Source organism: Manacus candei, unplaced genomic scaffold (genome assembly GCF_025592945.1).
Source record: "Manacus candei isolate 608988 ecotype Guabito, Panama unplaced genomic scaffold, ASM2559294v1 h1tg000022l, whole genome shotgun sequence".
Lineage (NCBI taxonomy): Eukaryota > Metazoa > Chordata > Aves > Passeriformes > Pipridae > Manacus > Manacus candei.
Window position 1 is genome coordinate 6,398,858 of NW_026138070.1, and position 26,379 is coordinate 6,425,236.

The following is a 26,379-nucleotide window of genomic DNA, read 5'->3' on the forward strand; positions in this document are numbered from 1 at the left end:
TCCAGAGCAGGAAAGCCCCGTCCAGCTCCTGCCCTGATCCCAGCCCGGGCTGCCCCAGGCAACCAAAACCTGGTCCTACACCCAGAGCAGATATTTTGCAACCAGGTGAGTCGTTCCCGGCGTGGAAAAGATTTGCAGGGACACGCACTGCCCAAACCTCCCCCCCGCCCCAGCCATCCCCGGGCAGGGCAGGGGAAAGCCCAGCTCTGCTGAAATAAAGGCACAGGACCCGGAAAAAAAAGGGCAAGGACACGAAATAAAAGCACAGAACACGAAATAAAGGCACAACACACCAAATAATGGCACTGGACATGAAATAAAGGCACAGGACACAAAATAAAGGTAAAGGACGTGAAATAGGGACACAGAACACAATATAAAGGCACAGAACATGAAATAAAGGCACAGGGCATGAAATCAGGGCACAGGATATGAAGTAAAAGCATAGGACACAAAATAAAGGCACAGGATGTGAAATCAAGGCACAGGATGCCCAGTGGTGGCATGGGACACAAAATAAAGGTACGGGACACAAAATCAAGGCACAGGACATGAAATAAAGGCATAGGACACAAAATATTGGCACAGGACATGAAATAAAGGTAAAGGACATGAAATAGGGGCACAGGACATGAAATAAAGGCATAGGACACAAAATAAAGGCACAGAACATGATACAGAAGGCACAGGACGTGAAAAAAAAAGGCACAGCACATGAAATAAGGGCACAGGACAAGAAATAAAGGCCCAGGACATGAAATAAAGGCCCAGGACACAGCTGGCTGGGTCGCTGCAAACGTTCTCCTTTATTGTTCACACCACACACCTTCCTCTTGGCACTTCACTGTAGGGATTTGTTTAAAAAAAACCCACACTCCTACATGGAGGGCTCCTTGTCGGGACCAGCTGAGCAAGGGGTGGGGTTTTATAGACTTTTGTTTCTCCCCCCACGCCCCCCAAACCCCAACCTTTATTTTTCTCCAGATGTGGTCAAGTGTCATCACTTCCAAACCAGGCAAATAAATTAAAAAAAAAAAAGATACTATTGAAAAAAAAAAGAAAAAAACAAACAAAACACCAAAAAAACCTTCTCTGTGGCTTTGGGAATGTGCCAGGAGCTCTCCCACACCAGCTGCACTCAGGGAAATGCTCTTTTTCTTTTTCTGTGTGTGTTTTCAGTTTTGTTTGAAAAGGACAGTATTTCTCAGTGTGGTTTTGTTTTTGTTTAGTTTTTTTTGTTTAATATACTACAGCCTGAAATTCAGTGCAATAGGTACAACTACAGTGCAGAACTATACAAAAAAAAAAGTCATCCTAACCATGTACAAGCTTTTTTTTTCTTTTTTCCTCTTAGTTGCTATAGAAACTATAACCTTTTTCTGTACCTTTTGTATACATTATACAGTGTGGATATACGAGAATATTTACAGTACTTGGCTTGTCAAATCAGAAACGCTATAACTTAAAATTCTACTATTAACAACCATTGAACAAAAATATATATAATATAAATATCTTCCAGTCTATACACAGAGCAGGACACGGCTGGATCCATGCGGTGCTGGAATTTGGTGAGTCCCGGGATGGGGGTGGTGGTGGAGGGGGGATGGTGGGATGTTGTCGCCGCTGGTGCTTCACTGTCGGGCAAATATTGCCAAGATTAACCCCAAAAAAAAATTCAACAAGGACACATTTCCCCCCCCCCTCCCCATTCTCCCGTTCGCCCTCCCCATCCCAGCTGGAATTCAGGAGGAGCAGAGGAGCCTTTTGTGACTCTTGGGCTTGACCTTTTCCAACGGATCCATGCGGGACGGCTCCGTCCTCCGCGCTGCCCCGGGGCGGGAGGTCCCCGTCCACGAACCCACCGCGGGGGCTTGAAATCAAGGAGACTTGAGACAAAATAAAAATAGCTCGTTTTCCTGATCTTTTGTTCTGATTTTTCATGTGTTTTTTTTGTTTTTTTTTTTTAAAAATAATCGTTGGGTTTAGTTTAGTCGATTTAGGCGTGGGGTTGTTTTTTTTTTTTTCTCCTCTCTACGGTTAGAAGGTTAAAAAATAAAAGTTTCTGGCTTTAAAAACTTCCTCTCTACGTGATTTTTTTTTTTTTGTCGTCGTCGTTAAATTACCTAAAATCGCGTCGTTAATTAAAAATAAAAAAAAAAAAAAAAAGAGGGAATCGCCTTCCTCCTGCCGGTGGAGGCCGAGTTGGGTGGGGTTTGGAAAAACCCCCTGTGGGGGCTTTGAAATCCTGGACGTTGAGACCAGCTACGGAATAAAAATAAAAATAAAATTCGTTCCTAGCCAGGAAAAACAACAAAAAAAAAAACAACAAAAACCAAAACAAAACAAAAAAAAACAAACAAAAAAACAAAACAAAACAAAAAAAAAACAAAAAACAAAAAAACAAACAAAAAACAACAACAAAAAAAATAATAATAATAAAATAGCTCAGTCTGTCCCCAGTAAAACCAGCAGGGGAGGCTGGGAAGGGGCATTTGCACACCAGGGTGGGGACCCCCCCCCCTCACATACACACACACAATCCCTCCTGCCTGGGGTCTGTTCTGTACAAAGTGTTTAAAAAAAAGCCCCCCCGGGTGAGGGCGGAGGTGCCGGCGGTGCCACCCGAGGTGCCACCCGCGGCCACCCCAGCGGTTACACCTGCGAGTCGGCGCCCAGGCTGTGGAACTCGTCCGGGGTCTTGTCGCTCTGGCCGCCCCCGCCCTGCCGGAAGCCCGAGGCGATCTCGTCGAAGGTCCGGCCCTTCGTCTCCGGCACCTTGAAGTAGGTGAAGATGAAGAAGAGCACGAGCAGCACCGTGAAGATGATGAAGACGTAGGAGCCGCAGAGTTGCTGGGGAGGAATGAGGGGGGAAAAAGGGTGAGTGGGCAGGTGGAGATCATGGGATCGTGGAATTCCTTTAGGTTGGAAAAGCCCTCCGGGATCATTGAGTCCAACCATCAACCCAGCAACGCCAGGGCCGTCACCAAACTGTGCCCCCAAGTGCCACATCCACACGTCCACTGAACACCCCCAGGGGTGGGGACTCCACCACTGCCCTGGGCAGCCTGTGCCAGTGCCTGACCACCCTTTCCATGAAGGAATTTTCTCATCCAACCTGACTCTCCCCTGGCAACAGCTTGAGGCCATTTCCTCTCCTCCTGTCCCTTGTTCCCTGGAAGCAGAGTCTGACCCCCTCCAGCTCCCCCCTCCTGTCAGGGAGTTGCAGAGCCAGAAGGTCCCCCCTGAGCCTCCTTTTCTCCAGGCTGAGCCCCCCCAGCTCCCTCAAACATTCCTAGTGTTCCAGACCCTTCCCCAGCTCCGTTCCCCCCTCTGGACCACAGCTGAAGGACCAGCTGGTGACCACCCTGACCACCCAGGTCCTCCTTTCATGGAACATCTCAAGTTGGGATGATCCATCAGGATCATGGAGTCCAATCCCTGCTCCTTCCCCAGGTCCCAACCCCATCCCTCTCCCCAAGGGATCTCCCCAACCAAACCACCTCAGCCCAGGTTTTAGGGCTCAAGGACATGGCTCTGAGATCCAACACTGGGATCCAGCACCGGGATCTGACACCGGGATCCAACATCAAAATCTGGCACTGGGATCCAGCAGCCAGACCCAGCACTTGGATTTGGCAGCAGGATCCAGAAGTGGGATCCTGCACTTGAGTCTGGCACAAGGATCCACCACCAGGACCCACGATCAGGATCCAGCCAGACACCACCTCCATCCCTGATCCAGAACCGGGATCTGGGACCATCCAGACCCAACCCAGTCTGGGTGTGCAGGACTGCGACTCCCCCGAATTCCTGGGACCCCCTGAGTCCCTCCAGACCCCCGGATTGCCGTGTCCCCCGTCCCCCCCGTGGTGCCCCCGTGATTACCGCGATGTACTGGAAGCCCATCCCCACGATGAAGTTGGAGGTCCAGTTGGACAGCCCGGCCACCGCGAAGGCCGCGGGACGGGGGCCTTGGCTGAACAGCTCGGCCACGATGAACCACGGGATGGGGCCGGGACCGATCTCAAAGAAGGCCACGAACCCGAAGATGGCCACGATGCTGAGGTAGGACATCCAGGGCATTTGGTCCTGGGCAAGGGAGAGGGAGAAGGTCAGTGTGGAGAAGGGGCACGAAGCACCTGAAGTGCAAGACAGCAGCAATCCAGTGCTGGCAGAGGAGCCACCAGGCTTCTCCCAGCAGGAGATGGGAATTCTGGGACCTCAGCCATCACCCTAAGGAAGATAAATCCTTCCTCTCCCTCCCAGCCCACCCGTCCCCTCAGCACCCAGCACTCACCAGCAGCGTGAGGGCGATGGTCATGAGCACAGCACACCCTGCCATGCCCGCCAGGCCGATGAGGTGCAGGGTCCTGCGCCCGGCCCGCTCCACCACGAACAGCTGGGGGATGGAGACACATCATCAGCACCTCCCCAGCCTGCAGGAAAGGCCCCCAATCCCTCCAGCAGGACCTCAGGGGGCCAACACTCACTGAGACCACCGTGAAGGCCGTGTTCACCACGCCGGAGCCGATGGTGGCGTAGACAGGCTGCTCCACCCCTGACTTCTCAAAGATGCTGGTGGAGTAGTAGAAAACCTGAAAAGGGCAGGGAAGCGCCTCGAGTCAGGTCTTGGAGCCAACACAACCCAGGCTGTGGGTGAAACGACCTGGCCCTGAATGAGCTCAGGCTGCGGGTTTGACACCCGTGTGGGCCGTTCACTTAAGAGCTGGACTCCATGATCCCTGTGGGTCCCTTCCAGCTTGGAATATGCTGTGATCCCGAGCCTGCCACCCCGAGACTCACCGCGTTGATGCCCGAGAGCTGCTGGGAGAGCTGCAGGACGATGGCGATGAGGATGGGCTGGCGGTACATGGGCGAGCGGAACAGCTCCATGATGGTCACCTTCTTCTCCCTCATCATCTGCCGGCTCTCCTCCTTCATCTCCTGCAGGTCACTGCTCACGTCCGTCGTGCCCCGCAGCTTCTTGAGGACTAAGGGGGGGACGGGTGGGGTGAGGAGCAGCCGAGGACCCTCCAGTGCTGGGGAACAGGCTCGGGGAGGGGTCACTCACCGCTCTTGGCCTTGTTCTCCTCGTTGCGGTTGATGAGGAGGAAGCGGGGGCTCTCGGGGGCGAAGGGCAGGATGATGCACTGCAGCAGGGCAGGCACGAAGATGAAGCCCAGCAGCAGAGGCCACAGCGAGTCATTTCCCATGATCAGGTCCAAACCGAACACCTGAGGGCGACGGGAGGGGTTCAGCCACCCTTTCCCAGCTGGAAAAGTCCCATCTAGACCCAACTCTGCTGCCCGTGGGTGCTGGGACACCCACTGTGGGGACACAGCTGCTGTGCTGCTTCCAGGCAGCCAACATCATATCCTAGTGCTGCCCATCCCAAACCTTCAGACCCCACAGCATCCCTGCTCCTGCTGAGCTCCAACCACCCCGCTCTGCTCCTGCTGAGCTCCAGCTCCAACCATCCCAACCCTGCTCCTGCTGAGCTCCAACCACCCCGCTCTGCTCCTGCTGAGCTCCAACCACCCCACTCTGCTCCTGCTGAGCTCCAACCCCAACCATCCCAACCCTGCTCCTGCTGAGCTCCAGCTCCAACCATCCCACCCCAGCCCCACCTGGAGGGCCATGCAGACCTACAGTACCTCGTCCCTGCAGACCTTTCAAGCACCAGTGCTAAAAACAGGGGAAACACCCCCCATAAAAAGTTCTCCATCACTCACCTGAGCAATGAGGATGCCCAGGACAATGCCCAGCTGGTGGAAGGTCCCCAGGGCCCCCCGGAGCGCAGTGGGGGACACCTCACCCACGTACATGGGCACAAAACCGGTGGTGAGGCCGGAGTAGAGGCCGATGATGAAGCGGCCGAGGATGAGCATCTCAAAGGAGAAAGCCATTTTGGAGAAGCCCATGAGCACGGCCGACACGAAGGCCAGGATGTTGGACATCAGCATGGAGTTGCGTCTGGGAGGGGATGGGAAAAGGACCATGAGGAACACCGGGAGAACCCCAACATCAGCCCTGGGCAGGAGGGAGGTGCCCAAACCCACCCTAGTGGGATGCCAGCATGGGGTGAGGCTGCACAAGCCCCTCGTTGAGGTCCACCATGGATCCACCACGGACCCCCCAGGGACCTACCACAGACCCACCATGAATCCACCGTGGATCCACCACAGTTTCCCCAGGGACCCAACACGGATCCACCATGGACCCACCAGAGATCCACCACAGACCCACCATGGACCCACCAGAGATCCACCACAGACCCACCACGGACCCACCACGGACCCACCAGAGATCCACCACAGACCCACCATGGACCCACCACGGACCCACCAGAGATCCACCACGGACCCACCAGAGATCCACCACAGACTCACCATGGACCCACCACGGACCCTCCACGGACCCTCCACGGATCCTCATGGGACCCACCACGGACCCACCATGGACCTACCAGGGCCCCTCCAGGCTCTGTGCTCACCTCCCAAAGCGATTGACGAAGAGCCCCACGGAGAAGGAGCCGATCATGCCCCCGACGGAGAAGATGGCGACGGAGAGGGACCAGAGCGTGGTGAGGGTGGCGGGGCTGATGGGCTCCTCGTATCGGTACAGCCACGTGCGGTTGTAGAAATCCTCAATCACCTGGAAATCGGCGGGAGAAACCAAGGCCAGGGTTAAACCCAGCCGTGCCGCCGGCAGAGCCGCGAGGGCTCGGCCACCTCAGCTCACAAGACGATGCGTCAGCGGGAGCCGCCGGGGCTCGGCTCCAGCCCCAGGGAGGGACCTGCTGGGATGCGTGGGGGAAATGCAGCCGGACGGGTTCTGGGCTCGCCCTGCCCGGGGAGGGACACACTCGGCGCTGCCAAAACCCCGCTGCCGCCTCGCCGGGCACGGGCAGGTCACGCCGCTCCCCGGGGCACCGCGCAGGATGAGCCGGCCCTGGGAGAGCAGGAGGAAGGGCAGGAACACAGCAGCAGGTCCTGAGAAGTTCCCAGCCCCTTGGACACTCCTGGAATTGGGGTTCCAGGGGTTTTTTTTCCCCCACAGTAATTCCATAACGTGCCATTCGTGCCGTGATTCCGGAGCGCTGCAACGCTGAGACCAAACACGTTTGGTTTGAAACACCACCTTCACAGAATACCCTGCTTGTATTTCTTACATCTTTTTATATACATTTTATATATATCTTGTGTATTTTATATATATCTTGTGTATTTTATATATATCTTGTGTATTTTATAATATATAAATATATTATAATATATATTATAACTATATAATATATATAATTATATATAATTATATAATATATATAATATATATATAATATATTATAATATATAAATCTTGTGTTTTGTCTACTTCATACATTTTGTCTACTTCCTATCTATTTTGGCTATTTTATATCTATTGCATATTTCACATCTCTTGTATATTTTATTTTATATATTTATATATTTATATATATTTTATATCTATTTTGCATATTTTATATATTTTTGTATATATCATGCATTTTTTGTAAATTTCATATATACTTTGTTATTTTAGACACTGTTATTTTTATCCTGTTATTTTATACACGGTTTGTATATTTTATATATACTTTGTTACTTCGTATATACTCTGTATATTTTATAAATATATATTGCTATTTTAGATATACTTTGCTATTTTTATATATGCTTTGTTATTTCATATATATACTTTGTATCTTTTAAACCTACTTTGCATATTTTCATATATACTTTGTATCTTTTTTAAATCTCTTTTTAAAGCCGCCCCACCACCAGCAGCTTCCATAAATTCCTGTCCCTGCCCCTGGCGAAGGCTTGGCCTAAATGACCCTTTCAAGGGCCCTTCCAACCCAAATCCTTCTGGAATTCCAGGATTTAAGGGCCACCCAGATCCCAAATCACCTCATCAAAGGGCTCCATAACACACCCCACCAAGCCCAGCTGGAAGGAGAGGAGATTCCCTGCTCTGCTGGACATCAGGTGGGCTAAAAATTACAATAATGTCACTATTTTTTGAAGCTGCTCCTTTTCCAAAGCACCTAAACCAGGAGAATTCCCGTGATCACGAGATTTCTTTCCCTCCAGCTTCACCTGGAGGTTTGGATGCTTCTTTCCCTTTTCCCAACATTCCCAAAATAAGTAACTGAGAGGATTATTGGAGAAGCCTGGGCTGGCTCAGGCTCTTGGTGGGGGCAAGGGGGGGGCCCTGAAAATAACACCTGGACACCTCCTCCTGTCTCTTCCTCCTGAAAAATGAGATGCATGGAAGAGCTCGACTTTTCTGGGGGAGAGTAGAAGAAAAATGAGTTTAAAGGGAGAAGGGTAAAAAAAACAATTTGGCTTCCCCAGAACTGGGAGGGTTTTTCGCTTCTCTCTCCTCTCTGAGGAGCACTGGGTGCATCCCCAGCCTGCTCCTCCATGAATCCCAATCCCAGGAATCACAATCCTGTGCCCCAAAGTATCCCAGAGCATCCCAAGGCTGCATCCCTGGTCATTCCCATGCCAGCCCTGATGCACCCCAACACCAATCCTTCACCCCAGTTTATCCCAGTGCAACCCCATCCTACATCCCAACCCCAGTCCTGCACCCCAGTTCATCCCAGTGCATCCCAATCCCGTGCCCCAATGCCTCTCTACGCATCCTGAGGCATTCCCATTCCAATCCTACACCTCCCCATGCTACCCCATCCTGCATCCCAACCTCAATCCTGTGTTCCAATTTATCCCAATGCATCCCCATCCTGCATCCCATCCCCAATCTTCTGTCCCAGTTTATCCCAATGCATCCCAATCCTGCACTTCAATGCATCCCTAAATTGCATCCCAACCCCAAACCTGTATCCCAATTTATCCCAATGCATCCCCATCCTGCATCCCAACCCCAGTCCTGTGCCCCAGTTTATCCCAATGCATCCCCATCCCCATTCCAGTGCATCCCAATCCTGCATCCTGATGTGTTTCCATCCCAATCTTGCATCCCACTGCATCCCGATCCTTAATGGGGATCCTTAATGTGGGATGGCCCCACATCCAGCACATCCTGCTTCCAGGAAAACCCTCATCCTGCCTCTCCTCATGCCCCCACACAGAGCATCCAGAATCCTTCCCTAACACAGGTTGAATCCCGGCCCAAAACCAAGGGATTCATCCCAAAAATCAGGAGGAAAACTGAAGCAAAGCCCATTGGGGGGGTCTGGCTTGGCTGGGGGCTGCAGGCTCCAGAGCTCAGTCCCAAGGGAAGCTCCCACTTTCCCTGATCCCTGCCCATGTCCCCCGGAGCTGCAGGCTGGGAAAGGACGGAGAGAAATCCTTCAGCACAGGGAGACGACACCTCTCCCGGGATGCGGCTCCGAGCAGGGTGGGATCACACAGCATTCCTGCTTCCCGGGGGGCCAGAGCTCGGGAAAAGCAGGGCACGTGCCAGGGAGCAGCTGCTCAACGCGATTCCAGGGATTTCCCAGCTCTGAGGGCTCCAGCTCTGCTCCCACTGCCTGACTGGAGGAGGGTGGTCGGCACCATCCCAGGACGGACGTTACGAGGTCGGATGGATCCAGAGGAAGGCGAGCAGGGACCGGGATATCTCAGCAGGACGATGCCTCCAAGCTGTGGGTGCTGGATGGGCTCCACAGCCACGTGGAATCCCAGGATTCCATGTTATGCAATGCAACACCTTGAATAAATTCCCAGCTTCTTTCCTCTTCCCCCACCGGTGGGGTCTGGGCGGTTTTTCCACAGGGTCTTCTCTCCCACTGGGAGTTTTCTCAGCTCTTGAGGCCACATTCCTGGGATGGGCTCAAACTCTGCCTCGGGGGGCTCAGGGCTTTGGGATGGTGTTGCCTGGGGACAGCTCCACTCCCACCAGGTTGTCCCTCCTCAGCTCATCCCAGCACAGGGGCCACGCCAGGGAACGCCACGAGTGCCAAAGAGAATTCCAAGCTAACTTTCCCAAGCCTTTAACACCTCAGAGAGCCCCCAAATCTGGGAAAAGCCCATGTGTCCCATGGATCTACCAGTGGCTGGGGGGCCACATCAGGGGAGGAGCCAACACCCTCCCAGCGCTTCCCAGGCAACCCTCTCTCCTCCTGGGATGCAGAACTCCGGGATCCCATCGCAGCAGGCACCCAAACCCTAATTAACTCCCAGACCTTCGCTGAGGGCCGAGGTGAAAAGTTCCACCAGCTACACCCAGAGCACATCCTGCGGCGCTCCGGGGATTCTTCCCAACAAAAATGCCGGGCAGGGAGGAAACCGATTCCGGCGGGAAAGGCCGGAGCAGAGCAGCTCCCTCACAAATCCCATCAGAGCCATAAGCTGCCTAGCCAGATGTACTATTTTAGCCGGGCTGGCAGCAGATCCCGGTTTGTTCTCGGACATGGTGAGGGGGGGGGGGGGGGGAGTGTGGAATTTTGAGGTGGAAGGGCTGGAATTTCCCGCTGGAGCAAACCTGGGAGCGCTCACCTTCTGCGGGGCGTTGATGACGCCGGTGTTGTAGCCGAACTGGAGGGAGCCCAGCACTGCTCCTCCCACGGCCAGCATCAGGCGGGCCGTCATCTGCGGGAAAAACAGGGAACAGGGGGTAAATCCGGGATCCTTCCCCCCCCACCAGGGCGTTCCCAGGGAAGCCGGGGAGGCGGCGAGCGCAAAATATCCCGGAGAAAAGACAAAACTCACTTTTTTTCGAGGCGCTTAATGGGGGGGGGGGAAATAGAATAATTTCAAAAAATATCATTTTGGGGAGGTTGGGAAGGACCCGGTTTTGGGGCTTCCAGGAATTTCAGCTCAGGAGGCGTTATCTGGGCCCGCAGGGTCCCCTCGGAGCCCCCACGTGACCCCTGGCACCGCTCCAGCTCCGGCTGCTTTTTGGGGCCTCCACGTTCTCCCACCCTGGGGATGCTCCGGGCGCCGCTAACGAAGGTTTTTCCACGGGATCCTAATTAGGAGACGCCGAGCGAAATCCCGGTTAGTTGGCAGAGCCTTCCCGAGCCTCTTCTTGCTCCTGCCCGAGCAACAATCGGAGCCTTGTCGGGGAGCGGGGTCAGGGCAGGGCAGCACTCGGGCCACCTTCGTTAGCGGCCCAATTATCCCGGGCAGGAGATTTTCCCAGCGCTAGAACCAGGATCCGACATTCCCACCTAATCAGCTTTGGGATGAGCCACGTGAAATTTATAAGCCCCTTAATTTGAGGGGTTGGGGAAGGGGGGAGGGAGGTTTTCCTCGGGGGACCAACGCATCGCCCCGAGGATGCTCCTGCGGCCTCTTGGAGTAATATTCCCAAGGGATTCATGCCTCAGGTCCCACCTGAACCAGGAGGGGCGACTCTAACCCCCCAAGAGAAAGGATATTTTTTAATATTTAAGACCTGTTTTCCTCCCCTTTTTTTTTTTTTTTTTAAGTAAATAATGGAATTAACGCCGCTCCCTGACCTCGCCGCTCCGGCCACCGCCGCCCTCCACGGGAAAGTTCCCAGGGAAAAAGCAGAGGGAATGGAGCCAGGCCCGTTAATGAAGCTCATTAATTAGGCTTGGCCCCAACACAACTAATCAGGGAGGTTCTGGCACTTGGATTTGGTCAGTGCTCTGGAATAAATCCACCCCCGAGCAGAAAACGCTGCGTTTGGGAGGCCAGAAACGGGCTGGGAAGTTGGTGGCATTCCCAAAAAAAAAAAAAAAAAAACCACATGAAAAAGCCCCCCAGAAAATACCAAAATTCCACTTCTGAGCTCATCCAGCCCCCGAAAACCCGGGATGGGCAACACCGGGAACGCCGACCTTGTGCTCGGATAAATGTTGTTAAAAAATGAGGGATTTGGGGGATTTGGGAGGAATTTTTGTGGTGAGGGGCGTTTGGGTGATTTTCCTTTGCTTTTTAGGGATCACCCCGAGCTTCCTGGGGGGCTGATTTTGGCCTTTTCCCGGCTAAAGGAAGGCTCTGGAGAGGTGAGCACAGGCAGGTGAGCCCAGGGGTGAGTCCCGGAGCTCCAGGGATGGGGATGCACGGCCAGGATGAACTTTGCTCCAGGAAGGTGAGAGGTAACAACCCCTCGGAGCTCCCACGGCAGCCACTACTCAAAAACAAAAAAAACCAAACCCAAATTAAATCAATTATTCCATTTTAACTCGGGGAAAAAAGAGAATTTTTTTATGGCTGCCCCCCCCCCTCCAAAAAAAAAAATCGGATTTTTGGGTAAAATCTCAGCCCAAAAACCCTGTGTTGGGCTGAGATTCCAGCAGTTTGAAGAGGTGAAAGGGTAAAACTGGCAGGAAAATTGCTTTTTTGGAGGCTCTTCCTGAGCAGGGTCAGGGTGAGTCAGCTCCTCCCGCTCCCTTCCCATTCCAAACACGCTCCTATCCCGGAGCCTTTCGGTTTGAACTTTGCCATTAAAGGCAAGTTTGGGGGGGGAGAAAAAAAATAATTAAATAAATGGAAAAGTCGATTTTTAAGGGCAGCTTTGCCCGGGCAGCTCCTGCCAAACCCCACGTGGGGCCGAGGGCAGGAGGTTTTAGCTCCTTGCAGAAAAAAAAAAGAGGCTTTAGGGGGAATTTTGGGACAAATTTCTCCTCTTATTTCCATAAAATCAGCTTGTTTAGGGCTGGGTAGACCCAAAACTCCTGGGTTTATCCCTAATAAGTCCTCTGTTTTATAGGAAAGCTGGAATTTGATGAAATTTGTGTGGTTTGTTTTCCCTTTTGCTGCTTCCTGCTTCCTCCCCAGGCTCCAGGGCGGAAGCTCCGAGAGGGGGGGGGTCACAGGGGGCCCCCCAAATCTGCTGCCTTGGGCTTTACAACTCTATTTTTAACCCATTTATTTTGTCCTCTGGCCTGGAAGGACTTTTAGGATACAACTCACCTCATGGATCAAGGGAATGAATAATCTCTTTAAAAGCAAAATAATAATAATAATAATAATGTTAAAATATTAATATAATGATATTCTAAAATGGTTCAGGAGGGAATTCCAGTGTTGGGGTTTTTTTTTTACTCCAGAATGGAGGATTTGGGGGATGCTGCTGCCTCATGGAACAATTCAGAATTCCTTTAAAATAATATTAAAGGTGTCCCAGAAGGGAATTTCAACTTTTTTTTACTCCAGTGCAGAAGGATTTTGGGGGGTTTTTGGGATGCCAGTTGTCTCAGGGATCGAGGGAATTAATAATTCCTTTAAAAGCAAATTAGTCATATTATGGAAAGAAAAGGTCCCAGGAAGACATCTCAGTGTTTTTTTACTCCAGCATGGAAGATTTTGGGATGCTGCTGCCTTATGGAACAAGGAAACTATTAACTCCCTTAAAATAATATTGAAAAAAAGTGTCCCAGGAGGGAATTCCAATGTTTTTTCACTCAGCCATGGAGGGTTTTGGGATGCTGCTGCCTTGTGGAACCATAAAAATTAATAATTACGTAAAAAAATCAAAATAACATTTAAAAAAAAAAAGGTTTCCTACGAGGGAATTTCGGGGAAAATCCACCTTACAAAGACCCCATAAAAACATCCCACGAGGATTTAAGGAGCATCCCAGAGGCTGCTCCTGCCAGGTGTCATTCTGGGATGGAGGGGGGAATCCAGGGATGGGGAACAGCCCCTCACACCCCCATTCCCACACTGCTGGGAACGAGGGCACAGGGATAACACAGCTGGGAACGAGGGCACAGGGAGAACACAGCTGGAGCTGCCTCCCAGCTCGGGAAAAACTCCCACCCCCCCCAAAAACCCGGGAAAACCCACTGCAAACTCACAGGAGGGGATTTGCAACCGGAGAATCTGGGGGGGGACAGAGGCCCTGGGGGGATTTAGGGGGAATTTGGGGGCGATTTAGGGGGAATTTGGGACGCTGGAGAGCGCCAGGGGGGGATGGGAAGCAGCGGCGGAGCGGCGGAATCTTATTTTTTATTTATTTAGTTCCCTGCTTAAAGGTCATCCAGGGACGGCCACACGATCCCGGCGAGTTTTGCAACTGCGACAAGCTCGGGAGATGTTTTTTGCATGGAATGAGCTGGAAAAAAAACACCCGGAATGTGCAAAAAAAAAAACCCAAAAAAGCCCATCCTTGATTAATAATATCCATTATTAAATATAAAGGAGGACGGGGGGGTTTGTTCCCCACTTTCCAGCCCCCTCCAGCATCCCAAGCGCCGGCTGCTTCCATGAAAAATCCCTTTTTTTTCCATGCAAAACACCGTCTGGCTGGAAGCGTCGCCCATCAGCGCTCGGTAAATCATCCCAGCAATTAATTACCTTTGCCCAAATTAATAATTTCTAACCCAAATCCAGCCGAGCGGGGAGGTTACGGAGCTGGAAAAGCAGCGGGAACGCGGCTCCGGCTCCATTTGGGAAGTCGGGAGTTAAGTGCGTCGGATTTCTTGGATCTGAGACCAAATTTGTGTTTAATTCCTGCCCCCATCAGAGCGCTGCCGGCCGGCACGTTCCCGGCTCCCACCCCAATCCCACCACTCAGCCCGAAAAACAGGCGCTGGGAGGGAGCCGGCCGGGAATAAAATCATTAAAAATTAAAATATACGTTAAAATATCCATTAAGTTTCTTTAAAAAATGGTGGGTTTAACGCTCCAAATGTGGGAGGCGGGGGGAAATCACGGAGTTGTTTTCCATCAGAAAAAAAAAAAAAAAAAAAAAAAGGAAAAAAGAAGAGGGATCGTTCCCGTCGCATTTTTAATTAGGATCAAATCGTGATTTGGGGCTTTAATTACACTTTGTGCCGCCACGGAGCCAATTTTTAGTTTCCTTACGCACCCTCTGCCCCCCCCCCCCCAAAAATAGTTAGATTTATCCCTACCATTCCCAGATGGGAATATTTGGGGGGACGGGAATGTTTTGGGGGTTGGGATGAGGCAAGTTGATGTCAATGAGCTGCTGGAATTAATCACCGGGATCGTTTCGGGCTTTACACCCCCCCCAAATTAATTATGAATTAATTAATTTGGGGGAAGGGCTGATGGGGGGTCCCGGCAGCCGCCGAGCGGCCGGGGGGGTTCGGATCATTTCATAAACCCAATTTTGGGATGAATTCATGGGAATTGGGTCAGTGGCGGGATGTGCCACGGCCGGACCCCAACACTGCGGGAGTTCGGGGGGTATGGGGGGGATCCCCCAATCTCGACGCCCCCAAACCACCTCGGCCCTTCGCAGCCTTCGCGTCCCTTCCCCGCGCCGGGAATGGGGCCAGAAGGGCCCTTTTTGGGTCGCTCCTTCCCAGTTCCGCATCCCGACCCGAGCGGGGGGGGGGGGGGAGCGGAAGGGGATCCCAAAAGTGTCCGCCGAGGGCGCCGCGAGCCCGAGGCCGTTTCTCCGGAGGGGGGCCCGCGGCGTTTTCGGGGGGTGCCGCGCGCAGCCCGAGCGGTGCCCGCGGTGCCCGCGGCGCGGGGGCGCGCAGGGGGGCGGCGGGGCCGCGCGGGGGCGGCGGGCGGGCGGGCGGCGCGTTGTGTAACGCGGGCGGGCGGGCGGGGGGAGCGGCGCGGGGCTCACCTTGCTGCCGGTGTCCATGGCGGGGCCGGGCGGCGGGGCCGGGGCCGGGGCGGGCGGGCGGTGCGGCGGGGCCGGGGCCGGGGCCGGGGCCGTGCGGGGCGCGGGGCGCGGAGCGGAGCGGGGGGAGGCGCGGCCGCCGCCCGGGCATTGGAGCGGCTTAAGAGCCCGGGGGGGCGGGGCCGGGGCCGCGGCGGCGCCCATTGGGCGGTGTTGGGAGGGGGCGGGGCGAGGGGCGGGGTTACGGGGGGCGTGGGCGGGGCCGGGAGCGGGAGGTGAATGGGGGGCGTGGGAAGGGGGCGCGCGGGGGGCGGCGGCGCGTGCGGGGCCGCACGTGGGCGGGGGGAGGGGAGCGGAGCGGGAGGGGGGGGAAGGGGAGGGGGAGGTGGAGAGGTGGGAGAGGGGGCACGTGCGAGGATGCACGTGCGGGGTGGGGGGGAGAGTGTTTACACGAGTGGGGGGCGTGGGAGTGTGAGAGTGTGAGAGGGGGTGAGTGTGAGTGAGTGTGAGAATAGGGAGTGTGAGAGGGGTGAGGGTGAGAGGGGTGAGTGTGGATGAGAGTGTGAACCTGTGAGTGTGTGGGAATGTGTGTACCTGTGAATGAGTGTGAGAGGGAATGAGTGTGGGTGAATGTGAATGTGTGAGAGTGGGTGAGTGTGAGATTGTGAGAATGAATGAGTGTGGGAGTGCGAATGGGTGTGAGAATGAGTGTGAGTGTGACTGAGTGTGAACGTGTGAGTGTGAATGAGTGTGTGAATGAGTGTGTGTCTGTGTGAATGAGTGTGTGAGCGTGTGAATAAGCATGAGTGCAAATAAGCATGAATGAGAGTGCGTGCAAGTGTGTGCACATGTGTGTCTGTGTGTGCACATGTGTGTGTGTGTGTGCACGTGTGTCCATGTGTGCACGTGTGTGTCTGTGTGCACATGTGTGGCTGTGTGTGCACGTGTGTGTGTGTGTGCACATGTGTGTCTGTGTGTGCACATGTGTGTCTGTGTGCACATGTGTGTCCGTGTGTGCACTGTGTGTGTCTGTGTGTGCACTGTGTGTGTCTGTGTGTGCACATGTGAGTGTGCAAGGGGGCAGGTGGATATGCGGGGGGGGGGACTGTGCGTGTGCACATGTGTGTGACCACAGGGGTGGGGGGGTGTGCGCACGTGTGTGTGTGTGTGTGTCTGCACATGTGTGTGCACATGTGTGTGTCTGTGTGCACATGTGTCTGCACGTGTGTGTGTGCACATGTATGTGCTTGCACGTCTGTGTCTACACATGTGTGTGTGTGCACATGTGTGTACACACATGTATGTGTCTGTGTGCACGTGTGTGTACATATGTGTGTGAACATGTGTGTGTGTCTACACATGTGTGTGTGCTGTGTGTGTGCACATGTGAGTGTGCACATGTGTGTATGTGCACATATGTGTGTGCACATGTGTGTATGCACATGTGTGTATGTGCACATATGTGTGTGCACATGTGTTTATGTGCACATATGTGTCTGCACATGTGTGTGTGTGCACATGTGTGTATGTGCACATATGTGTGTCTGCACATGTGTGTGTGTTTGCACATGTGTGTCTGTGTGCCCATGTGTGTCTGTGTGCACATGTGTGTGTCTGCACATGTGTCTGTGTGCACATGTGATCGTGCCAGCCCAGCCGTGCCTGTGCTCACACACGTGTGACTCTGGGTGTGCACGTGTGCGTGTGCAAGGGGCACATGCCTGTACATGTGTGTGTGCACGTGTGAGTGTGCAAGCACACGTGCTGGCATTTGCACCAATGTGAGTGTGCAAGGGACTCCACATGTGTGTGCAAGGGTTTGTTCACCCTTTCATGTGTGTGTGCACAAAATGCACCCAAAAAAAGCACAAATATGGGGAAAAAAAGCACAAAAAATACACAAAAACGGAAGGAAATTGCACCAAAAAAATGTAAAAAACGGGAGAGAAAATTAAAAAAAAAATTGAATGAAAGCTGCAAAAAAATTGAGGAGAAAAGGGGGAAATAAAAAAGGGAAAAAATGGAAGAATAAAGCACAAAAATGTACGGGAGTTTTAAAAGGGGAAAAGAAAGAAAAAAAGAAAGAAAGAAAGAAAAAAATGCAAAATATTTTGAAAAATGCAAGAAGGGAAAAGGAGCAAAAATTTTGCATGAAAATGTGGAAGAATTGGGGGGGGAAGCAAAAATGCACAAAAAATTAAGAAAATGCAAAAAAAAAAGGCAAAAAAATGCACAAAAAAAGGGCAAAACTCGAAAGCACTAAAAAACAAAAGCAAAAATTGGGCCAATAATAAACAAAAATTAAAAAAATTAATTTTCTTTCCTAAAGCTGCCGGAGTTTGCCCCTAATTTGGCCATTCCAGGCAATTCCTCACCTGTAAATTCCGTTAAATATCCCTGGGATCAATCCCAGCCCCTTTTCCCCCTGGTTTTGGCCCATCCCGAGGGAGCCGGGTTGGGTTTTGCCGACTCGGCATTCCCGGCGGGACCCTCCCGGCGCCGCGGGAATGCTGATGGAGGAAAACGGCCGGAGTGGGATAATCCCGGCGGGGCCGAGGGGCTCGAGGGGATTTAGGGGGATTTGCTCCAGGGAAAAGGGTTAAAATAACACGGGGGGGGGAAGGGGGGAGGGCGGAGGCCGCGGGGATGGGCTCGGGGAGACAGGGATGAGCCCAGGGAAACAGGGATGAGCCCAGGGAAACAGGGATGGACTTGGGGAAACAGGGATGAGCCCAGGGAAACAGGGATGAATCCAGGGAAACAGGAATGGGCTCAGGGAAACAGGAATGGGCTCAGGGAAACAGGGATGAATCCAGGGAAACAGGAATGAGCCCAGGGAAACAGGAATGGGCTCAGGGAAACAGGGATGGGCTCAGGGAAACAGGGATGAGCCCGGGGAAACAGGAATGGGCTCGGGGAAACAGGGATGAGCCCAGGGAAACAGGGATGAGCCCAGGGAAACAGGAATGGGCTCGGGGAAACAGGGATGAGCCCAGGGAAACAGGGATGAGCCCAGGGAAACAGGAATGGGCTCAGGGATTCAAGTGATGGGGGAGGACAAAGGACCACAAGGATGGGCTCAGCCTCTCCATGGGATTTGAGTCGTGATGGAGACCCAGGGCCACGGGAATGGGCTCAGGGATATGAGTTGTGTCCAGGACACAGGGATGGGCTCAGGGATATGAGCTGTGTCCAGGACACAGGCGTGGGCCCAGGGAAACAGGGATGAGCTCGGGGACAGGACACAGGGTTTGAGTGGTGGGGAAGGACAAAGGATCACAGGGATGGGCTCAGAGATTCAGGTTGTGTCCAGGTCACAGGGCACAGGGATGGGCTCAGGGATTCAGGTTGTGTCCAGGACACAGGGCACAGGGATGGGCTCAGCCTCTCCATGGGATCTGAGTTGTGGTGGAGACCTGAGGCCACGGGAATGGGCTCAGGGAGTTGAGTGGTGATGGAGGACAAAGGATCACAGGGATGGGCTCAGGGATATGAGTTGTGTCCAAGACAGAGAACACAGGGATGGGCTCAGCTCTTCCATGGGATTCAAGTCATGCTGAGGACTGAGGGCACAGGGATGGGCTCAGGGATTCAGGTTGTGTCCAGGACACAGGACACAGGGATGGGCTCAGGGATCCAAGTGTGTCCAGGACACAGGGCACAGGGATGGGCTCAGGGATTCAGGTTGTGTCCAGGACACGGGACACAGGGATGGGCTCAGGGATCCAAGTGTGTCCAGGACACAGGACCCAGGGATGGGCTCAGCCTCTCCATCCTCACCCTCTTCCCTGCACAGATTCCATCTCGGACTCCTGGCACACACACCCCACCCCCACCGCGTGGCCGTCAGGATCTCTCCCGACGTCATTCCCGGCAGACAAGGAAATCCGGGCTCCCTGATCGCTGCCCCACACCAACCACCCCGTGACTGTCACCGTCAGGACGAGCCCTTTGTCACATCACCCCGCGCTGACGAGCTCCTTATCTCCCGGCCCCTCCCATGCCAGCCCAGGTCCCACCCCCAGGAACACCGGGAACACCAGGGCCGGGGACATCCTGCTCACAGGATTTGGGGAGGGTCATTTGGGCACAGCTCTCATCTTCTTCAGGCAAAGGCCAGGCTGGAATCACCTTTCCAGGGCTGTTTAATGCTTGCAGGGATGATAAAATCGGCGTTGCCGGGTGGAACAAGGGAGGGAATTTGGCTTTACTGGGACTCATGAACCGAAAATCCTGGATGATCCCTGAAAATTTAGGGAAAACTTAAGGAGTTGAACTCCAGTGCTGAGCATCCTTGGGATGGAATTAATCCACTCCAGGAGGGAATTTGTTTTAACATTCTCAGTGTCCCGTGATGTGTTTGAGCCTCAAAGGAACTTTAAAATAATTCCCTGGGCCAAAAGTTGAGGTTTTCCCCTTTCAAAGTCCAACCAAAAATCCTAAAAAAAAAAAAAAAAAAAAAAAAAAAAAGGGATTTCCAGAGCTCTACTACCCCAGTTCCTCCCAGTTCCTAAAAAATCATGGAAAAATATGCAGGAGTGTGTAATTCCATGTGCTACAACTCCAGCCCCCAAGAGCTGCCCGGACACAGTCCCGGTGATCCCATGAATCGGGTCAATCCGGGGGTTTTTCCTGGTGTTGAGGCTCTTTGAAGGTGTGGGATGAGCCAGGGTTGGATCAGCTGGAAAAATGTCAGCCCAGGTGACGAAACTGGGGATAAAGTCCACCTGGAAGCAGGATTTGTCCCCGGACTGGGTTGGGCACTGGCGGCACAACTTCCGCCGGGATTCCAGCCTTAAAACCCCCGGCCTTGGTTTTCCCTTGGGATTCTGGGCTGCTCCCAAAATCCAGGGGATACCCCTGGAGCCTCCTGGCGTCCCTGGGATCAACCCCATCGATCCCAGAGGCACCCAAGCTCCTCAATATCCGGATTTAACAGCTGCATCTCCTTGGATTTCACTTTTTATCCTTAAACCTGGATTAGTCAAACCCCGGGATTCGTTAGGCCGGGATTAAAGTGCATTAAAACCCCTCAGGCCTTGGGTTAGAGTGGGATGGAGAAACGCCCTCCATCCCAAAAAGCAGGAACACCGACCCAAATTAACTCAATTATTATCATTTCGTGTCTCCCAATCAATAAATCAGAAGTTTCCCAGCCCAGGCGGGGATTTCCTTGTCCTGAACTGCCCCGGGTTCCGTTGGTTTTACAACCATTAAACAGGGAAAGGAAGGGAATTTCTGGTTTCTCCATGAAAAGGGGGGGAATCAGCCCCAGCTCCAGCCCTTCCAAAGGCGGGTTCTGCGTCTCATCCCTGGCTTTGCATTTTTAGGGCACCGTGACGTGGGTGAAAACATGGGGAGAAAAGAGGTCGGGGCTAAAAATAACCTGTGAGTCACAGCAGGAGCTGGGAGTGTCCAACCAACGGAGCTGGGGCTGAAATCCCGGGAAGAGGATGGGAAAAAAATCCCTTTTCCCTCCCTTGATGCCTGAGGGTTCCCAGTCCTTCTCCAGGAAGAAAGAAAAAGGAGACTATATTTTATAGATATATACATTAAAATATGTATAATCCCACTTTTCCCACTCCATCAAACCTCCTTGGATTTCCCAACGTGGCCAAAATAGCAGGAGAAAGGATTTTCCCCCCTTTCCCATGATTCTATAATGACATAATTCCCATGTACCAGTGTTTTTTTCCCCCTTGGGAAGCTGTTTGTGGAGCTTTAGGCCAATAATTAATCATTAGTGATAATGAGCAGATAATGGCATTTACAGGGATGTTCCTTGCTTGGTTAATTTGGGGATTAATTCCAGGATTTTATTTCATCCCATGGGGTGGAGGATCCCACAGGGGGAATTTTTGGGGGGGAGTTGCTGAGTTTTGGGGATTCAGCTACTGGGGTTTCCTTCAGCTGGGGAGGAAAAAGGGGGAATAGGGAGAAAAAAAGTGAAATGGGGAGACAAAAAGAGATGGATTATGGAGAAAAAAGTGGAATAGGGAGGAAAAAAAGAGGTGGATTATGGAAAAAAAGGGTGGAATTGGGAGAATAAAGTGGAATAGGGAGAAAAAGAGTGGGATAGGGAGGAAAAAAAAGAGATGGATTATGGAAAAAAAGGGTGGAATAGGGAGAATAAAGTGGGATAGGGAGAAAAAGGTGGAATAGGGAGGAAAAAAAAGAGATGGATTATGGAAAAAAGTGGAATAGGGAGGAAAAAAGAGGTGGATTATGGAAAAAAAGGGTGGAATAGGGAGAAAATGGGTGAAATAGGGAGAAAAAGAGTGGGATAGGGAGAAAAAGGTGGAATAGGGAGGAAAAAAAAAGAGATGGATTATGGAAAAAAGGGTGGAATTGGGGGAATAAAGTGGAATAGGGAGGAAAAGGGTGAATAAGGGTGAAAAAGAGTGGATTGAGTTAAAAAAAGGCTTGATTAGGGATAAAAAAAGGGGGAACCAGGAGAAAAAGGTGAAATAGAGAGAAAAAAAAGGTGGAATGAGAAGTAAATGGGTGGAACAGGGAGGAAAAGGGATTGAATGGGGGGAAAAAGGGTGGGAAAGGGACAAAAAGGGTGGAACTGGGAGAGAAATTGTGGAAAAGGGAAAAAAAAGGGTGGAATGGGGAGAAAATGGTGGAAGGGGGAAGGTGGGACAGGGAGAAAAAAGGGAGAACGGGGAGAAAAATAGTGGAAGAGGGTGGGAAAAGGGTGGGTCAGAGAGAAAAAGGTGGAATGAGGAGAAAATGGGTGGAACGGGGTGAAAAAAGGGTGGAAGAGGGAGAGAAAAGAGGGATTGGAGAGAAAAAGAGGTGGAACAGGGAGTAAAAAAAAATAAGGGTGGAACTGAGAAAAAAGGGAGGATCAGAGAGAAAAAGGGTGGAATAGGGAGAAAAAAAGGTGAAATTGGGGGGGAAAAGGGTGGATTAGGGAGGAAAAGGTGGGACAGGGAGACAAAAGGGTGGAGTGATGAGAAGGTGGAATAGGGAGAAAAAAGGTAAAATATAGAGTGGAAATATATATATATGTATTATATATTATATATTATATATATTATATGTATATTATATTATATTATATTATATCTTGTATAAGATATATATTATATCTGGTATATTATATGTAGTGTATATTTTTTATATATTACATGGTATATATTTTTATGTATGTATATTATGTACTATATATTATATATCATGTACATTTTATACATATATATTTTATATAGATGTATATTATATACTATATATTATATATCATGTACATTTTTATATATATATTTTATATAGATGTATATTATATACTATATATTATATATCATGTACATTTTTATATATATATTTAAATATAGATGTATATTATATACTATATATTTTATATCATGTACATTTTTTTATATATATTTATATATATGTGTATTATATGCTATATATTATATAGCATGTACATTATATATCATGTACATTTTATACATATATTTTTATATATGTATATTACATACTATATATTATATATCATGTACATTTTTATATATATATATTTATATATAGATGTATATTATATACTATATATTATATATCGTGTACATTTTATACATCTATATTTTATATAGATGTATATTATATACTATATATTATATATCATGTACATTTATATATATATTTTTATATATATGTATATTATATCCTACATATTATATGTGTTTCTAAATATAAATATCTATATTATATATTATATATATGTAAAAATATATAAAATCAGTTATATATATATACTATGGGTTGTTTTGGAGGGTGAGAATATATATATAAAAAGCATATATATTATATCTTACACATTCTATATCATGTATGTTTTATATATAATATATAAATATATGTTATACATTATGCATAATTTAGGTATAAATATGTATTATATAACATATAAATATATATGATGGGTTTGTTACATGTATTATGTATTGTATATATATATATATATAATGGCTTAAATACTTATATTATGAATTGTTTTAGAGGATGGGAATATCTATATAAAATATATGTATTCTATCTTACATATTATGTACAATGTATAGTATATATATTATATATATAATAAAAAATATATTATACATTATGCACATTCTATACATATAAAATATATTATATAAAATATCTAAAATATGTGCAATGGGTTTGTTGTATGCATATTATGGATTATATATATGAGTTATATATGTATATTATGGGTTGTTTTAGAGGGTGGGAATATATATGTATAAAACATATATATTATAACTTACATTTATATATAATATATATTTTATATAATATATTTTTATAGATAAACATATTCTACATGATGTATATTTATATATGTGAAAATATGTTATATAAAAATATATATTATGGGTTATATATGATGTGTTTTTTAGAGGGTGGGAATATGTTTATGAAATGTATCTATTATATCTTCTATATTATATATTATGTATATTTTATATATTTATATATTTTTACGTAAATATGTATTATGTATTTTATATATAATATATATTTTATATTATGTGCTTATATATATTTAAATGGGTTATAATACATACTAAAATGGGTTATAAATACATATATTATGGGTGGTTTTAGAAGGGGGTAATGTATATATGTAACATATATATTATACATTCTATATTATATAGAAGGTATCTTTTTATATATATTTAATATATTTAATATATTTTATATAAATATATATTAGGTGTTATGTATATTAGATATATAAATTATATATTATGTGTGTATACATCTTAAAATGGGTTATAAATAGATATATTATGGGTTATATATATAATGGGTTATATATTATTAATACATATAATTATTATATATATTATATATATAATTATTATATATATAATATATTATAATATATATTATGAAATATATATTATAATATATTATATATTACAATATATTATAATATACTATTATATATTTATATCATTTATATAATAATAATTTTTATATAATAAATTATATAATAATTAATATAATAATATAATATTGTAATATTATGATAATATAATATATTATATAATCTATATATTTTATATATAGATTATATATGTATAATCACCCATATGGAATAGTATATATGTATATACTTATATATAAATATATATATAAAAATAGATATATAATGGGTTCTATGTATATAAAATATACTATATATATGTGTATATATATTATATATATACTAATATGTATACATTATATATATTATATATAATATAATATATATACATGTATATATACATATATATACACATACGTAATATATGTGTATATATAATATATATAATAATATAATTATATATATTATATATATAATATATATAATATTATATATATGTGTGTATATATATACTTATATATATAAATAAGACACCCGTAATATATATAACCCATAGTATATATATAATAATATATATACCCATAATATATATATAAAGCCCATTATATATAATATATATAATTTTATCTATAATATATATTATATATAATAATATATAATATGTATTATATATATTTGTACATATTTATTTATTTTATATATATATTTTATATGTATAAAATGGGTTTAATATCCCCTTGTTGTTGGGATATTAATCGGCAGTGTGGGTCTGGGGCAGGGGGAAATGCTCCGGGAATCCCACTGGGGATGGAGGAGGAAGCTCCCAAGATCCCATCCCTGGGGCTGCTCCGCGGGCTGTCATTCCACTGTCAATCAATCAATTTAATTAACGATTTTCCCCTCCCTGACCGAGGTGAATTCTCCCCCCGGGCCCCGCTGGGGCGGGTTTTGGGTGCCGGGGGTTGGCAAACCCCAAGGAAGGGAAGGAAAAGCCCCAAATCCTCTTTTATTCCGCCCCAGCCCCTCCGGGGCCGCTCCCGGCAGGGAGGGCTCTGCCCGCGCATCCCATCCCGGCTCGTGTCCCGGGAATGGGCGAGAGCTCCAGCGGCAGCTCCCGCCCGCGGGAAGGCGGCTTCGTTCCCATTACCTAATTAACCGCCCCAATGCTAATTAGTCAGGTATTCGTGTGTCATCAGCCCTCGGCTGCAGGGACATGTCGGGGCCCCGCAAATCCAGGAGGGAAAAACTTCCCGGATCCCGCTCATCCCGCGGCGGGAGCGGCTCCGCAGGGCGGGGAGGGGGCAGCGAATTCCGGGATGCTGGAATGCAACTTTTGGGGGGGTCCCGATCCTCCCAGGGGGCTGCAATTTGATTTTGGGGGGGATATCACCCTCCCGGAATGATGTAAGTTCAGTTTTGGGGGGGGTCATGATCCTCCCAGGACGATGCCATTTGATTTTTTGTAGGGTTGTCCCTCACCCAGTAGAAAATAATTTGATTTTGAGGGGCTCTTGCATCCCCCCAGGATGACACAACTTGACATTTTGGGGGATATCACCCTCCCAGGAAGATGCAATTCCATTTTGGGGGCATCACTGGTCTCCCAGGATGATGGGATTTGATTTTTTGGGGGGGGAATGACCTTCCCAGGACAACCAAATTTCAATTTTGGGAGATATCAGCCACCCAGGATGATGCAATTTGATTTTTGGGGGGACGTGGCCCTCCCAGGATGACTAAATTTGATTTTGGGGGCCCAGCATTGTCCCAGCACAGTGAAATTTCAGTTTTTGGGGGCCATCATCATCCCGTGAGGATGGAATTTGACTTTTTTGGGGGACTGTCACCCTCCAAGGACAAAACATTTTGATTTTTGGGGGGTCATTGTCCTCCCAGGATGATAGAATTTGATTTTTTGGGAGGTTATCCCTCACTCAGTAAAAATAGTTTGATTTTGGGGGAATTGACACCCTCCCAGGATAATGAAA

General features: G+C 48.6%; 1 protein-coding gene across 2 annotated transcripts; it reads right to left on the minus strand.

Annotated features, from left to right (window-relative positions):
- Positions 1-783: 783 nt before the first annotated feature.
- On the minus strand, positions 784-15,600 carry SLC2A1 (solute carrier family 2 member 1). Of its 2 annotated transcripts, none has more exons than XM_051786125.1 (11): positions 15,511-15,600; positions 10,491-10,583; positions 6,497-6,657; positions 5,736-5,976; positions 5,075-5,237; positions 4,807-4,994; positions 4,494-4,598; positions 4,301-4,402; positions 3,889-4,092; positions 2,666-2,853; positions 784-1,637 (listed from the first exon to the last, which is right to left on the minus strand). In XM_051786125.1, the coding sequence occupies exons 1-11, from the start codon at positions 15,526-15,528 to the stop codon at positions 1,463-1,465; spliced, it is 1,638 nt and encodes a 545-aa protein (XP_051642085.1). In that variant the 5' UTR covers positions 15,529-15,600; the 3' UTR covers positions 784-1,462. The 2 variants fall into 2 exon arrangements, with proteins under 2 accessions (XP_051642085.1, XP_051642087.1); XM_051786127.1 differs by having other exon boundaries at positions 1,501-1,637; positions 2,662-2,853.
- Between the last annotated feature and the right edge of the window lie 10,779 nt (positions 15,601-26,379).